Source organism: Lepidochelys kempii, chromosome 10 (assembly GCF_965140265.1).
Source record: "Lepidochelys kempii isolate rLepKem1 chromosome 10, rLepKem1.hap2, whole genome shotgun sequence".
NCBI lineage: Eukaryota > Metazoa > Chordata > Testudines > Cheloniidae > Lepidochelys > Lepidochelys kempii.
Window position 1 is genome coordinate 79,756,724 of NC_133265.1, and position 16,478 is coordinate 79,773,201.

Here is a 16,478-nt window from a genome sequence, read left to right on the forward strand (position 1 = left end):
ACATAGCACAATGGGGTCCTGATCCTGCTTAGAGCCACTGTGTGCTACTGGACAATCTTCCTGTCTATTGTGTATATTACATCGAACTAGAGTACTGTATTTCCCATCCAGATAAAATGATTCTGAGGTCTGGTCTTGCCTTTATCCCAAAGATCAGCTCAGACCATCACAGATCACAAGATATAAACCTTCCATCCTGTCTAAATCCTGAGCATCTAAAAGAGAGACAGTGGCACCCCATGGACATGCAAAGAACAGTTAAAATGGATCTAAATACAACTGTAGGCTGCGGAAATCTTACTGCACTCCTAGTGCTTTGTCACTGCTGGTCATGGGCAAGGCCTCCTTAGTAAGGAGAATCAGCCTGTGCATCGTGGAATTATACAAGGCCAGAAGACCATTAAATGACGCAAGGGGCCACCTCAGTGGTTGACAGGTCTCAGGTTGTTTGATCAGATTAGTATAAAACTGATTAACCTTTTCTAATGACCAGCTGCACTTTTTTCCCTGATACTCACCACTACAATATAAAGCAAAAAGGATAGTTTATTTCATCATGAGCAATGGGAAACAGCACATTGTCTGCCTTCAAAATTACAAGATTTTTTTCCTCCCAGACTGTAGGCTTTAAAATGTTTTGGATAAATATGATTAATGTTTTAATGTTCAAACACTTATTATTAGGATGGTGGGTCCTTGGATCAAGTACTGAAAAAAGCTGGAAGAATTCCAGAGCAGATTTTGGGCAAAGTTAGCATTGCTGTAAGTATATTTGTAATTTACTCTGGGAAGCAGGGACCAGATGTCTCCATATTATATTAGGATAGTGTCAGATCCAGAAGGCAAAAGCAGCTGGTTTGTGGGATTGAGGAAAATTTAAGTGGGACAGGCAAATATTACTGGGCTTTAAAGTGGTGGTTTTTTTTTTTTTTTTAAATACATGTCACCACTTTGTAACTAAGGGCATTTGGATGGATCACACACATTCCATTGCGTATGTTTGCTTTGATTTCCCGCTAAGGGATGTCAGCTGCTGTTACTACCACTGTGTGGGAAAAGAACCAGCAAAATAATTCAAATGGTCTGAAAAGACCGCCTATTAAAATGTTTGGAATGTTACCCTTTAAGTATCTGTACTGCAGTAGGTTGTGTCCATGACATTTCTGGTGGTTGTTTGGTTAACATTATTCTCTTTTATGGCAAATTGGAGTATAAATTTGAACATGACTGCCTTTATTTTCTCTTTCAATTCTTGCCATGGTGTATTGTGCTTTTGATTGTAGATGACATTTTGAAATTCTTGCTTGGACGAAACTCATGTTTTCATTTTTACTGGTTTTACAGCTTTGAAATGTTGAATTTTCTTTTCTCTAGGTAATAAAAGGTCTCACATATTTGAGAGAGAAACATAAGATAATGCATAGAGGTAAGACCATGCATTACATCCCTGGCTTCTCTTTTCCTTGTATATTGAACATCAGTAGAAATCAAGAGATTTTTTTTTCTGTTTGTTTTTCATGCTTTTATGTCTCATCTTGAATTTTTTTTCACCTGACATATTGTTTCTCCAAATCTCTTTCAACCATTAACCCTGTAGCTGGTGGGTGCTCTCACAACCTCAGTACGTTGCAGGTGTGATGAACATTCTTTGAAATGTTAGCATGCAGCTTCCATCGCATCCCGTATGCAGTGGTGATGGTGTAGCTGTGTCGGTCCCAGGATATTAGAGAGACAAAGTGGATGAGGTAATATCTTGTATTGGGCCAACTTCTGTTGGTGAAAGAGATGAGCTTTCAAGCTTACCATCAGATAAGCCCAAGCCAATCAATATGAGACATGTAGGAATTGGTGTTTGTGTGATTACATATTTGATATACTCTCTTGCTTTATGAAGAAAATTGTTAAATACATTATGAAACAATATTTATGACATTATAGTTCTCTAATTGTAATGGGTTTTCTTCTGGTAGCAACAGGTCTATTAGCCATCTTAGCTAAAAGCTTTGAAGAGTTTCAAAGAAATACAACACGCTGCTTTTAATTTCTGTTAATTTCCATTATCACCATTAAGACTGTGGTTCCTCTTTAAATTAAAAGTCACAGGCTTTTAGTAGATGTCTCAGGCATTCATGTGCTATTTATAGAAGTCTACCAATCAGAAGCGCAGCCCTTTATATTTATTACCTAGTTTAACGGTTGTTAACAACATGGGTAATTGTTAAATCACACAAAAAAGAGGCAGGAGTTCAGTTCTAAATCTGCCCAGGTCTTTGAATGGACTTTACCGTAGGGTAAACACCCATAATGTTTCCTGCATCTTTTACCTTAGCCTTTTAAATCCAGCTGTTTTTTAATCGGCTGCATGTCCTACTAAATCAGAAATGGCACTTGTGAAATAAAACATTCTGTATTTTCTTATGTCACTGTAAATTACGCACCAGAGATGGATTGCTCTACATTTTTGTTGCCTCAGCTCATTGCAGTGATTACACAATATAGCTGTTAGTACTGACCATTCAGCTAGTCTCTTGCATCATTTAGGACTCCACAGACTTTTGGTTATAAAAATATTCCATTCATCAGACTAGTCACCTGATATGTGGTTGTTAGCAAAACCAGGAAAGGATTAATAGGAACGCACGTAGATGTGACAGATTGAAGAACCACTTTAAACATGATGCAGCAGACTGTATTTATTACATGTTCTCTTTTGGGTTTTACTAACAGCTGAATATAGGCTTCTGCCAAAGGGGTGATAGGGACTTCATGTGGATTTCTGATGGTAGCTGCAAAGGAATGTGGTTTCTAGTTTAGCGCTTAACAAGGTTTCTTGGAAAAGAGACCCACTGTTTTAGGGCAGACAAAAAATGTGACACTTGTACACTCTCAACACCTAGTTCAGCAATGGCATAACTCCTTTGACATCAATGGAGTTGCAGCCTCTTATGACAGTGCTAACTTTGATCCTTCAATATTAAACATTGTAATGATGGGTGTGGGGAAGAAGGAGAATAAAATGAACTATATAGTAGTGTGGCTTTTTTTTTTCTGTTTTGTTTGGTGGTAATGGTGGTTTTTCAGGAGGGGTTGTTTGAGGGGGTTTTGTTTTTGAGATTTTCTTGTTTTTATTTGTTTGCAACATTTAGACTTGCATGTTTTTGTCATTGGTATATTTTTGAGGTTATAAAAGGGAAAATCAAACCACCTCTGTTGGAGATACCGTCACATCTTGTAAAAAGACATCGTTTGGCCTAGTTAGTAGTAGAATGGGAGACCTCCAAAAAACACCTTTGTAGTGTTGGTAATTCAGTAGGTGGCATTCTTCGGTTTGAGTCTGTGCTGAACAGTGCCAGCTGGCCTCTGTTCTGATGGAGATACCAAAAGCACCAAAATGACTTAAAAGCCAAGTCCTATTTTCATCAATGACTTAGAAGCCAAAGTCTCATTGAAAGTCAATGGGATTTAGGCTCCAAAGTCTTGTAAGCATTTTTGAAAATTTTACCCTAGATCCTTTGTAGAAATCCTAGAAATGTAGGCCTGGAAAGGACCTTGAGAGGTCATCAAATCCAGCCTCCTGCACTGAGGCAGGACCAAGTAAACCTTGACCATCCCTGACATGTGTTTGTCTAACCTGTTCTTAAAAATCTCCAATAATGGGGATTCCACAACCTCCCTTGAAGCTTATTCCAGAATTTAATTACCCTGATAGAAAGTTTTTCCTAATATCTAAACTAAATCTCCCTTGCTGCAGATTAAGCCCATTACTTCTTGTCCTACCTTCAGGGGAGATGGAAATCAGATGATCACTGTCTTCTTTATAACGGTTCTTTATATATTTGAAGGCTATCAGGTCCCCTTTCAGTCTTCGTTTCTCAAGACTAAACATGGCCAGTTTTTTTTAATGTTTCCTCATAGGTCAGATTTTCTAAGCCTTTTACCACTTTAGTTGCTCTGCTCTGGACTCTCTCCAGTTTGTCTATATCTTTCCTAAAGTGTGGTGCCCAGAATTGGACACAGTACTCCAGGCCGCACCGGTAACAAATAGAGCGGGTCACCTCCCTGAGTCTTACATACCACGCTTCTGTTAATACACCCTAGAACGATATTAGCATCACAACTGCATCATAGTATTGACTCATGTTTAATTTGTGATCCACTATAATCCACAGATGCTTTTCAGCAGTGCCACCCCCTAGCTAGTTATTCCCCATTTTGTAGTTGTGCATGTCATTTTTCCTCCCTAAGTGAAGTACTTTGCATTTATCTTTATTGAATTTAATCTTGTTGAATTCAGACCAATTCTCCAATTTGTCAAGGTCATTTTGAATTCTAATCCTGTCCTCCAAAATATTTGCAGCCTCTCGCAACTTGGTGTCATCTGCAAATTTTATAAATATGCTTTCCACTGCATTATCCAAGTAGTTAATGGAAAATATTGAATAGTACCGGACCCAGGACTAACCCCTGCAGGACTCCACAAGATTCACCCTTCCAATTTGACAGTGAACCATTGATAACTATTATTTGAGCATGGTCATTTAGGTAGTTGTGCACCCACCTTATAGTAATTTAATCTAGACCACATTTCCCTAGTTTGATTATGAAAATGTTATGTGAGACTGTGTCAAAAGCCTTACTACGATCAAGATATGTCCTGTTTATTGCTTCGCTCCTCTCCACTAGACTAGTAACCCTTTCAAAGAAGGAAATCAGGTTGGTTTGGCATGATTTATTCTTGACAAAGTTATGCTGGCTATTCCTCATAACCCTATTCTCCTTTAGGTGATTAAAAATTGGTTATTTAATAATTGGTTTCAGTATCTTTCCAGGTATCAAATAAGATGTAAATCCAAAATATGGATGTGGTTGTTAAAGATCCTATGGCACATTTTGCAAGGGTAAGACTGACTATTAAGGGCAGGTCTACACTTCAGTTTTACCATCAGATAGGGGTGTGATTATTTTTTTTTATGACGTAGCTAGGTTGGTAAAAGCCCTTCTGACAGTATAGCTTATTTCACTCACCAAACCAATATAAATGGTAGTGGCAAGAGCACTTTGCTAGTATAACTACAGCTACACTTGGAAGGCTTTGCCAGTGTAGTTATAAAAGCAAAACTTCTAAGCGTAGGCAAGGCTTTAGCCTGGTGTCCTACTCCTGTTTCAGTTTGGGCAGCTACATGCTGCTTATCTCAGCTTCTCTTTTTGTTCTTCGGTTGATTGTTCTAAGCTATGGTACAGCTACTGCATTTAGCCCCTTGATTGTGGTATGGGGGGGAATGAAATGATCCTTGTTCTTAGCTTGTATAACAGTTTAAGGACTTGATCCAACAGGAATGTACAAAAGTACTTGGAAATTAGTATACTGATCTGCATCAGAAGATGCTGCACAGGGTGCACTGCTGACACCAACCCAAATGCCTCCCATCTTGTTGCTGTTATGATTCACGAGGGGCTTAGTCCTGAATTGGAGTCGGAATAATGAAATGGCTGCTGGATGCCTCACTAGTTGCCATTGGATTGTGTTTAGGGATATGTTTGGCCATGCCCTTCCCCTGCCCTTAGATATGTTCACTTTCTCCCCTATGAAATGCTTCTCACATCGCTGCTTATTACAGGCTCTGCCGAGCAGGGCTGTTCATTCTGTGGAAACTCTACTGCACTGCAGCAAGTATGTGCTGAGCACAGAGCTGCTCAGCACTATGCAACGACTGCTCTGTCAGCCATAGTATTGGGCCCCAACTCTAAAAAGGGGTTTGGGGTCTGTGCCTGGTTGCCTGGGGCAAGTGATGATGGTGGTCCCTTTATTTGTTGTAGTCATGGGCCAGATCCGGATCTTTTCATTTGTTGTTGGTGGGCTCAGATCCAAACCCACCTTACCATTCCAAAACCGGAAGGGGCCTATTTTCTGGTAATTGTTCAGCTGCATCGAGAATCTCTCAAAAACAGGCATTCTCATAGGATTTAGGCCCAAGGGGGTGGAGATCTGGTGAGAATAGTGTTGTTTTATGATACCTAACTGAACCTGAGCTCCAGGAAAATCTGGATCTGAGCACCGAGCACCAACCACCACCTCCTTTCTAGTTTAGTTTGACACTAGATTCTTACTTAAAGATGGTCAGCAGTGTAAAAATGCATCTCTCTTTTCTGAGTTAAATTCTGCCACAGATTGTGTTGAGATACTTCACCTGGGACACCACAAAGCCTGGGTTTCTGTTGGACAGTTAATGGTGATACTGTATTCTGTACCCAGCCTTTTGTACTCAACACACTGAAAACTCACATGGTGGGAAGTGCTTCTTGTTACTTATAAACTCTGAAACTTAGTTTTAGAATTAATTTTAGCTAATATTAGCACTTCTGGACCTCCTGCTGCCAGTCATTATCTTGGGATGCTGGTGTTAGTGGAGTAGTGGAAATCAATATGAGAGATGGCAAACCACTGTTAAAGTGCAGTGAAAAACATTTTAAATAATTTGAATAAGAAGTCTGCTGTTTGAATTTGTTGGTACATATCAAGGAGCTACAGATGTCCTTTTGTTTTTAAATCCCTAATAAAGCTGGATGGAATCTCACTTGCTGTCTCTGGTACTGAGCCTCCATTCTATCACCATCACAAATGGGTGTCACTTTTCACTCCTCTGGTGGCTGCCATATAACACACTCAATAGCAGAAGTTTTTAATTAAAACTTGATTTTAAAAAGTACTGTTTCACAGTTCGGACATGGTGAGAATTGCATCTCTCTATGGGAGCCCTGTGAATGCTGTAAGTAGAATGAGGGATTAATCCAAAACCATTGTAGTTAAAGGGAGTATTTTCTTTGACATCAGGCCTGCAATGGAGCTTTCTTTGTCAAGCTGACTGTTAAAGATTTATGATCTTTCGAATGTATATCTTAAAGTGAATGCCAGCATGTTTCATTGTCTTGATTGGTGACCCATTGAACAGCTTTGACTGATTTTTGGGAGTGCATTGAGGACTCTGACTTTCTGGCTTAGCAGGTGCTAGAGATGAAGCATCAATCTTTCAGTTGATGTGAAGGGGCTGATTGTGTCATTTATGAAGTGATCCCTGCTTTCTGATGTTTGGCTCCTCACTGGCAAGGCTTGGATTGAACTAGTACACAGGGCTAAGGCGTAGTGGCACGTCTTTCACGCTCCTTCCTTGTTCTCTGGAATCTAAGAATCTGTTAATTAAAAAGAGTTTTTGTCTAGCCATTGTTGCTGGGATACACTTGGGTCACGTTTTTGAGACTAACTGATGCTGTGACAGCTGCCTGTTTGCACAACCTGAAATAATTCTGAGGTGTGAAGCCCTGCCCGTTCATTTAGATGGGTGCTAACTCAGATGCCCACTGATAATACTTTAAATGTCAACATTCCTTACAATTTCATTGCTTATCAAAGCATGTATGGAAGAAAAGGGAAAATCTTATTGTGAAGATCTGCCCAAATCTACTGTGAGTGACAGCCCATTTGGCCCCAGGAGTGAGTGGCTTTGGTAGATACAGCCAGTCCTACCCATATACACACCCAATAAAGGAGTAACCTAGCAGAGCCCAATTGGGCATCTTCACCTTCCTCCCAAGAGGGAGTGAAGCTCACAAATGCCAGTGGAACATCTGAGGCTTGTCAAGGGGAAGCCAAACTCAAGGAGCCCAGCAAAGGCAGAGGCCCTTTGTGTATTCAGATCCTACCAAGGGCGAGCCAAGTGCTAGGAGCCCAGAGAACATGCATGATTAGAGCTTACATAATCTGCCATGATGGGTGTCTCCGATGGGCAGAGTTTAGCACTCTCTTTAGTTTCCAGACTTATCCACTTTCCAATCATGGAGAACAGGGAGCAATCCCATAATGAACAGCTGGTAAAAGTCCTCTAGCTTCATTCAGATATATGGTAGACCCTGTAAAAGGCATCGTCCAAAACTTGACCTGATGATACTGTTTGTGCTAAGGGTCTTGCACCACTTAGTCAGGTTCTGACAATTTTTAGCTGAACTTTAGGGCCAGCTGTTCCTTATGGTGGGTTGGCCTGTGCTTTAAGTTTACAATTTGTAAATCAGATAAATTCTGGTGCGGTAGCTTTGACTCTGTTTAAGTGCAGTCATCCCTTGCAGTCGTGGATGCATCAGAGGCTGCTCTTTCAAAGTGCATGGTCCAACAGAAGTTCCTCCTTTACATTCCTTCAGTTTATCTGTTATCCACTTACATGTGCTCCATACAGCCAATGAGCTATATATCTGCAAACAGTGCATTTTGTATTCAGCTTTGTTGTACTGTGCGTTAACAGGGTCAGGAATATATTCAGTTTACACACACTACATATTCTCAGTAGAGAAACTCTTTTAGAGTTGTGGGGTGCTAGGCAAAGCAGAGTGATTAAAATAATATTAAGATGAATCCTTTGTACTTTAAGGTGATACCACGAGCTACAAGATCAAAAGGAGGAGAAGCAGTCAGTATATTTCCTTATCTTGACACATGTTCATATCTGAGTTCCACACAAGTTCCAACTTGCGGACTCTCACTTTCTATAATGGCTCAGTGTAACTCCCTGGTGAGTGTGATACAGGTTCCTCTCTGTGCCCGATTGGCAGAGGAAATGTCTTTGTGATAGCCACAGCTAGAGAGCATTGGCTCTTTAGCTCCAGCAGCAGCTCAGGAGGACCCAGTTCAGTCCTCAGTGTATTGGCCATGTGACTTCAACGGACCACAGAGGGATACTGTATAAATAGGCTGACTTCATGCCCCACCTCTACCCCTTTATCCTGCTATCTAAGGCACTTGGCTGATTTTTAAAGTTAAAGTAGCTTTTTTACTCCCATTGCAGATCACCTTTCCTGAGACTTCCTTGATCGCTGTCTTGAATAAAGAACTCCTAGTTGCATATGGACCTGGAGCTGGGGTACTAAATAAAGGAGAACCCAAGCAAACTAAAGTGCTTGGGAAAACTTAGGCCATGTCTACACTAGGAGTGCTTTGCTTATCTAGCTATACTGTTTATATTATACCACCAAAGTGCTCCTAGTGTGGATGTACCTTGTTACCAACAAAAAAGCAATTTTGCTGGTATAGCTTATTCCAATTCCCCCAAGCAAAATAAGCTATACTGGTAAAAGCACAGTTTTGCTAATATATCTTCATCTACACTGGGGGCTTTTGTTGGTACCGCTCTGTCATACCCCTTCACAACTCTGACCGACATAGCTATGCCAGCAGAAGTCTGTAGTGCAGACTAGGCCTACAATCCTACCACACATAGCAAACAGTATCACCTATTTAAAGTAGGTGGTCTATATTGTACCAAGTTATGTTCCCTTAATGGTGAGATATAAAATGTGAACTCATACCGTGGAATGAAAGTCCCCAAATGGTCCCATTTCAGATTGAAACATATGGATTATCTCTCCAGCAAATAACCCTGGTAACTATGCTGATATTGTAAGATTACAGCAATCAAGTGACTTTCTACAAAAACATGGCTTCACAGATAAATCTCTGCTGTTTTGGGCCAGAACTTTGTAAGAATAGTTTTTTAGTTGTTGTGGTTTGTCACCCATTCATAGTTGGTCCAGAAAATAGACCCCTTCAGGTTTGGATCCGAACCAAGAGAAAAAACATAAGAGGAAAGTTTGGATGTAAAGATTTTAATCAAATTCCTTTGCTCCTTCACACGCACTCTCCCTTCTCTGAAAGGGAGATGCTCAAATAAATTGGTTAGTCTCTAAGGTGCCACAAGTACTCCTTTTCTTTTTGCGAATACAGACTAACACGGCTGTTACTCTGATCCCTTCTCTGAAACCCATAGATGTTCAGATTCAAGTTTTTGTTCTGGCTCAGCTCTACTAATAACATTTATTAATACAGAATGTGTTTTATAAATCAAATATTCTTGTCACAGTTTTTGCAGCTTTGTATTTAATTCTGCTTGGGCAAGACAGTTTAGTCAGTTTCACATTTGGGTTGTCATGAACTTCACATAGTGCTGGTTGTTTTAAACCTTCCCTGCAGTGCTGGAAAACAAAACAACTCCCCTTCCCTCCCCTGAGCTGCAGGCACGTGCTTTCTCTTTCTTTGATCTATTTAAACAAAACATTCAGGATAATATCTATTCTCAGGTAGAGTGAAATACAGAATCAACATTATGGGCCTAAGCTATGTGCCTGTGTCCTTTAATTTTTCTGGACTGTTTCTTGGATCACATTGCATCGTCAATATCTTTTGGAGATTGGGTGGAATTAGGGTATATCTGCTTAATAGGAATCAATAAGTACTTGGAAACTGTAGGCCATATAGCACAGGCATTTGCATTAATGTAATTGACTGCAGCTACTGTTGGTCAGCTGTAACTGACTTTGCAGCATTGCTGGGCAATAAAACAAAGGAACATTATGGTAACACTAAAAAAAAATAGACACTTACATTTTTCACAAAAAGAGTATTTTATCATAAGATGTTAACAGTAGAGTGCTCCTGAGGTCCAGAGCTAGTATATTTGGTCCACAACACATCACACAGTAACTAGCACAACGGGGCCCTGACTTCTAGGCATTACTTTAACACAGATAAATAATAATAATAGTGCTGACCTGGAGAAAGAGAATGAAGGGGAAAGGCAAACTTGTTGGTGACACAAAATTAGTTAATTAGTCAAAAGCAGGGCGAATGATAAAGACTTGCAGAGAGACCAAGTGAAACTAGGTAACTAAACAACATGACTTTCAGCGCTAAAACTTTAGTTGTTCAGGGGTGTGAAAAAACACCCCTCTGAGCAACCAAAGTTTTAGCGCCGAAAAGCACCAGTATAGACAGCGCTTTATCGTCGGGAGCTGTTCGGGGTGGAGTTTTTTTATCGCTGTGAGAACTCTACCCCGGCGGTAAAGCGTGTCTACGCTGCCGCGCCATAATATGGGCAGTGTAGACATACCTTAGAGACACAGGTGGCTCCTGAACTAGCTGTGACCTTTCAGGAAAACTATTCAGGCATCATGATGGACAGTGAAGAAGTCATTAGGGTGCATTAAGAGGAGAATGGAAAATGTTATCCCTTTATATAGATTAACTCATTTGGAATGCTGTGTTTTGTTTTGGTCCTCCTCTCTGAAAGGAGAACTGGAAAAACTTTGGAAGGAAAGAATTAAATCAAGTGGACATAAGGCAAGGATAACTGGAGAAGAGGAAAGGAGGAGGCAGGTAATGTGAAGAGCTTACCAGGCTAAAAAGATTAGGACTCTTTTTTGCAAGGATTAAGCAGAGGTGTGATAAAGGTACATATACTCTTCCATACTACCAGAATAAAAAGGCTCCAAATGATAAGGAAACAAATTTCCATACTGTGACTAACCCATGAAACTCCTTGTTGCAGAGTATTAAGATAAATGGCATGATAATTGTATTGGTTTGGGTGGGTTTTTTTGTTTTTGTCTTTTGTTTTTTTTCAAGAAACCATCACTACATGAATAAAAATAGCAAATAGCACCTGCAGATGAGCCAGGATAAAATTCCAATTGGTATCAACTATACTTTCATATAGGGTTTTTATTCTTTTACATTCTTGTGTGTGTGTAGAGGATGAGGTTATAAGGAGGTTACTTCACGTCCCCATAAACCCTGAAGACCCCCACTGGAAATAAGATGCAAATTTTTAGCAGTGAGGGTAATTAACTGTTAGAACAATATACTAATGGTTATGGTGGATTATTCAACACTGAAAATGTGTAAATCAAGATTGGATATATTTTTAAAAGATATGCTCTGGCTCAGACTTGAGTGAATTCAGGGAAGTTCTATGGCCTGCGTTCTAGAGGAAGTCAGACTCGATGACCACAGTGGTTCTTTATGGCCTTCCTTATGAATTGCTCTATTTAGCACCCTCCTCTCTTCAATGTTGTATATCCATCTTTCTGTCTTGAGAGGACTGGCTGGGAATGCTCAGCGCCATTCCTCAGTTGTCTGGAGGGATTGATGTTAAGTGACATGCGACATGCCCTTTCACCTTCTCCAAGGGTTCAGTACATGGCTCCTGCAGCACACTCTGGCCAGCTCTCCTGTGTGATAGTACAGAGCCTGGGACTGATCTCCAGGGGGTTGTCCTTTCCCTCAGTGTCGCAGCCAAATCTTTCCATTGTGAAGGGTGTTTTGACATGCTCGTTCGATTTGGGCAATACGAATTGCGTTGGGAAAATACTGGGTGCAGGGAAGCTGCTCAAGAGTAATCTGTTTACAGAGGTGGGGGGTGGGCAGTGGAGTTCCAAACATCATGTTCTCGTTCGAATCAGAAGCTTTAAGCAGACAATGAATATGCTCAAAGAATGGCAGGCTTTATTGCAAAGTCCAGAGTTTGCTGGGCTATTGTAAGAGCTTCAATATGTGATTATCAGAGTTGTCAGTAGAAAAACACATGCAAGGCACAGTTTAAGCCTTCAGAGACAAGCTGTATTCCAGGTAGTCCCCAGCACCAGAAGTACTGTTAGAAGTTCACTGACAATGGAATGCTGACATTTTAATTGTTTCTTTTGCCGTGAAAAGATGAAGATGGAATGTTTGTGCTGCTCAGCGAGAGCTGTCAAATGAGATGACGATAGGTTTTTAAAAATTTCTTCTGTGTCTGCATTACATACCAAACCGGTGGGTACGTGCATAAATATAACTAATATAAATATGGCATTCAGCATTTTTCCAGGAGCTGCTGTGGCTTCAAAGTGTCTTATGAACATTCCCACCCTCACCTGTCCCAAAACCAAAACATGGCTAACAAGCCTTGTCTGAAAATCCTTGGGTATCCAGGAGTTTTTATAACCTCTCACTGCTGGCTCCAAAGTGCTGAGCCGTGGCTGCTGCTTTCTTATGACTAGGGTTATCCTGTTTCAGGTTCCCAAAAAGAGGACACTGCTGGATGGGGGGAGCAGAGGGGGAGCTGGAGGGAGGGTACAGTTGGGGGGGTGTTGGAGGGGTGTGTGTGTGTGTACTGGATAGGGGTACCTCAGGGGTGCTGGAAGGGGTACCTGCGGCCTCACCCTTGAGGTGGGGGGGCAGTGTTGCTCCCTGTCACGGTGGCAGTGGCTGGCGCAGACTTGGGATGCAGCAACAGCCATCAGTCAGCACCTCCCTGTGGGGCTCTCTTCTCTCCCCAGCGCTGGGAGCCGGGGTCTGGGTGGGCCGGATCCAGCTGCTGTGGCTGCAGGGGAGGGACCAATCAGGGCGCAGAGACTGCTCTTTCTCAGCTGCAACATCTGTTCCTCAAAAATCACAGACACTGCCTCTTATTCGAAAAATCCACCTGGATAGAGGGCAGAGGATCAAAAAAAGGGGCGATGTCGGGGGGGGAACCCGGACATATGGTAACCCTGCTAATGAGTGGAATTTCAAGCTTAAAGATTTACTGCAGAGAGAGACCATGGGCTGGATCCCTCCTACAGTCAGTAGGCAGTGACCTAGCTAAGGGGGAGGGAACAAAACCTGGGGCCGGTTTTGTTCAATATCTTCATAAATGATCTGGAGGATGGTGTGGATTGCACTCTCAGCAAATTTGCGGATGATACTAAACTGGGAGGAGTGGTAGATACGCTGGAGGGCAGGGATAGGATACAGAGGGACCTAGACAAATTGGAGGATTGGGCCAAAAGAAATCTGATGAGGTTCAATAAGGATAAGTGCAGGGTCCTGCACTTAGGACGGAAGAACCCAATGTACAGCTACAGACTAGGGACTGAATGGCTAGGCAGCAGTTCTGCGGAAAAGGACCTAGGGGTGACAGTGGACGAGAAGCTGGATATGAGTCAGCAGTGTGCCCTTGTTGCCAAGAAAGCCAATGGCATTTTGGGATGTATAAGTAGGGGCATAGCGAGCAGATCGAGGGACGTGATCGTCCCCCTCTATTCGACATTGGTGAGGCCTCATCTGGAGTACTGTGTCCAGTTTTGGGCCCCACACTACAAGAAGGATGTGGATAAATTGGAGAGAGTCCAGCGAAGGGCAACAAAAATGATTAGGGGTCTGGAACACATGACTTATGAGGAGAGGCTGAGGGAACTGGGATTGTTTAGTCTGCAGAAGAGGAGAATGAGGGGGGATTTGATAGCTGCTTTCAACTACCTGAGAGGTGGTTCCAGACTATTCTCAGTGGTAGAAGAGGACAGGACAAGGAGTAATGGTCTCAAGTTGCAGTGGGGGAGGTTTAGGTTGGATAGTAGGAAAAACTTTTTCACTAGGAGGGTGGTGAAACACTGGAATGTGTTACCGAGGGAGGTGGTAGAATCTCCTTCCTTAGAAGTTTTTAAGGTCAGGCTTGACAAAGCTCTGGCTGGGATGATTTAATTGGGGATTGGTCCTGCTTTGAGCAGGGGGTTGGACTAGATGACCTCCTGAGGTCCCTTCCAACCCTGATATTCTATGATTCTATGAAATCTCCTTGAGGCTCCTGTTGTGTAGAATCGCCTCGGTTGTTCTGTTGCAGAGGTGGGGTTTCCCCCCACCTAGAATTTGCTGCTAGGCTGGCCCTGAGCCCACGATGGTCTCTAAGGATCTCTGCCTGCATTGAGGCCCCCTGCACATGCTGCCTGGCAGCAGGCTCCAGGGGAGTCGTACTACCAAGGACTCCCCCAGGAGCTCTTCCTGCCTGTAAAGGGGAAATCGATGTTGCAGAAAAGGCTCCATGGTAAAGCAGTAGGTGTATTATCTTTCCTAGGAGATCTCCGTGGGGGTAGGTAGGGGATATATCCCTGTAGATATCTTCTTGGGGCCCTATGTAGCAGGGAGGGAGACTGTACTGTGAAGGCATCTGAGTTCCTCTTCTCTGCAGGAGGGGAGAGCGTCATGTGTGCAGCATCCCCTCCATCTTGAGATCTTGGGGCCATGCTGTGTGTGGCCCTATATTAGGTCAGGGTGTGGATTTGCTGTGACTTAAAGCTAGCGCTGAGTTCTGTGTAGTTACTCTGGATTGATGCTACTGTAGCTCAGCTCAAGGAGCTCTGGAAGGCATTGAAAAAGCACTTCAGTGTGCCTGGGCATCTTCAAGTGACCCGCTCTAGAGCGGTGGTGCTCGGAACCAGAACCAACAACAAGAATTTCAAAAAGCAAATAACACTTACACTCCACTTCTGTTTCCTGGTCCGTATGTCTCTCTTCAAATCAAGTGTAACGTTTTACACAGAGCCCTCCCTATTTTGGAGTGCTGTGTTATCAGCTTTCCAAGATTACCCTGCTACGAACATGAACTGCAGACTGACTCCTTTGGGGATGTGTGGCAAGCTGCCTGGAGAATGTTTTATATAAATTCTGAACTAAAATATAAAAGAAAATGTGCTTGGGGTGGGAGCTGCTAAGGTTCAGCAGCAGTGGATAAAACAGAAAAGATTCTGCTTCAAGCGTGCTGTGCATACAGTGTTTGCCCAGCTTGTGGTGAAGCAGCCAACTTCCTGAAAGCTATTTTAGGCTGTGTCTAATCTATCCATTGTAGGTATTTCCAAGGCCTCATCACCTGCTATCTAAGTACTGTCTGCTTGCTAACAGCACAGAGTGTTTTGTATTCAGTAAAAATGCAATGTGTAGAAAAGAATTTGTCAGCACAGATCTTTCCCCACCTACCTCTTGAATAGTGCTTTGATTTGAGTGATGAGAATATAATAACTAAGGAGGAATTGAAGTCTGTGTGCTCTGGGGTCACAGATGCACAAACAGGAATTTTGAAAGTTCAATTCCTCCCTCAGTCCAAACCAATTTATAATGACCTTTTTGTTTGTTTGTTTTTTTTAAACTCATTGGTGGCATTCTTTGCAAATGTGGCTTCCTGTTTTATAAACCCTGTAATTCATTGGTAATGACTCTCGGTAAGTAGTCAGTTATATTGAGAAACTTCTTATACCTACAACAAAAAGATTAAAAGAAATGCTCCCAGCGCTTTAGCATGCATAAGCAGGTGGTTAGTAGTTGCCTAGCTACTAAAGACCTGCATTAGGCTTCCATTTAGGGAAGTAGTGCTGAATGTATAATCTCAGCCAGTTTTTCTTCCTTCTCGGGTAAACTTGATCTCAAACTAAACAAACATTTAATTTAATGCAGTGTTTCAGTATCAGGATTGTTTTCAGTTTAAAATAGCCCATTTACTCTGAGTTTATTTGCTAAAGATAGGAAATTGCTGTGTTTTTACACACACTCAAATATTTTTATAAGCTTTTGGGATGATAGGACACATGGTTGCATTTCATTTAATGACCCAGTAAACTGAAATGTATAGATTATTAATGATTTTTTTATTGAATATTCCTAGGCACCAAAAAAAAAAAAGCCATCAAAATGGAGTTAAGTTTGAAAGTACATATTAGCATGTCTGAGACCCGAATGTGAAAGTCCTTACAAGAATGTTGTAGACACTACAAAACGTACATTGGAAAAACAGGAAATTCTGAATGAGATTTAAACATAAACCTTTTGTACCTTCCAGGGAGAGGAAGGGAATCAGGTTGGAAGTTAAAAGGAG

At 41.8% G+C, this 16,478-nt stretch overlaps 1 protein-coding gene across 4 annotated transcripts in view; it reads left to right on the top strand.

Moving 5' to 3' along the window:
- Window positions 1–16,478, top strand: part of MAP2K1 (mitogen-activated protein kinase kinase 1) — a 65,806-nt gene that overhangs the window by 37,249 nt on the left and 12,079 nt on the right. For all 4 annotated transcript variants that reach the window (XM_073304394.1, XM_073304395.1, XM_073304397.1 and 1 more), the window contains 2 exons: window positions 685–762; window positions 1,375–1,426. In XM_073304394.1, the coding sequence (XP_073160495.1) occupies window positions 685–762; window positions 1,375–1,426 (130 nt within the window). The remainder of the gene's footprint in view (window positions 1–684; window positions 763–1,374; window positions 1,427–16,478) is intronic.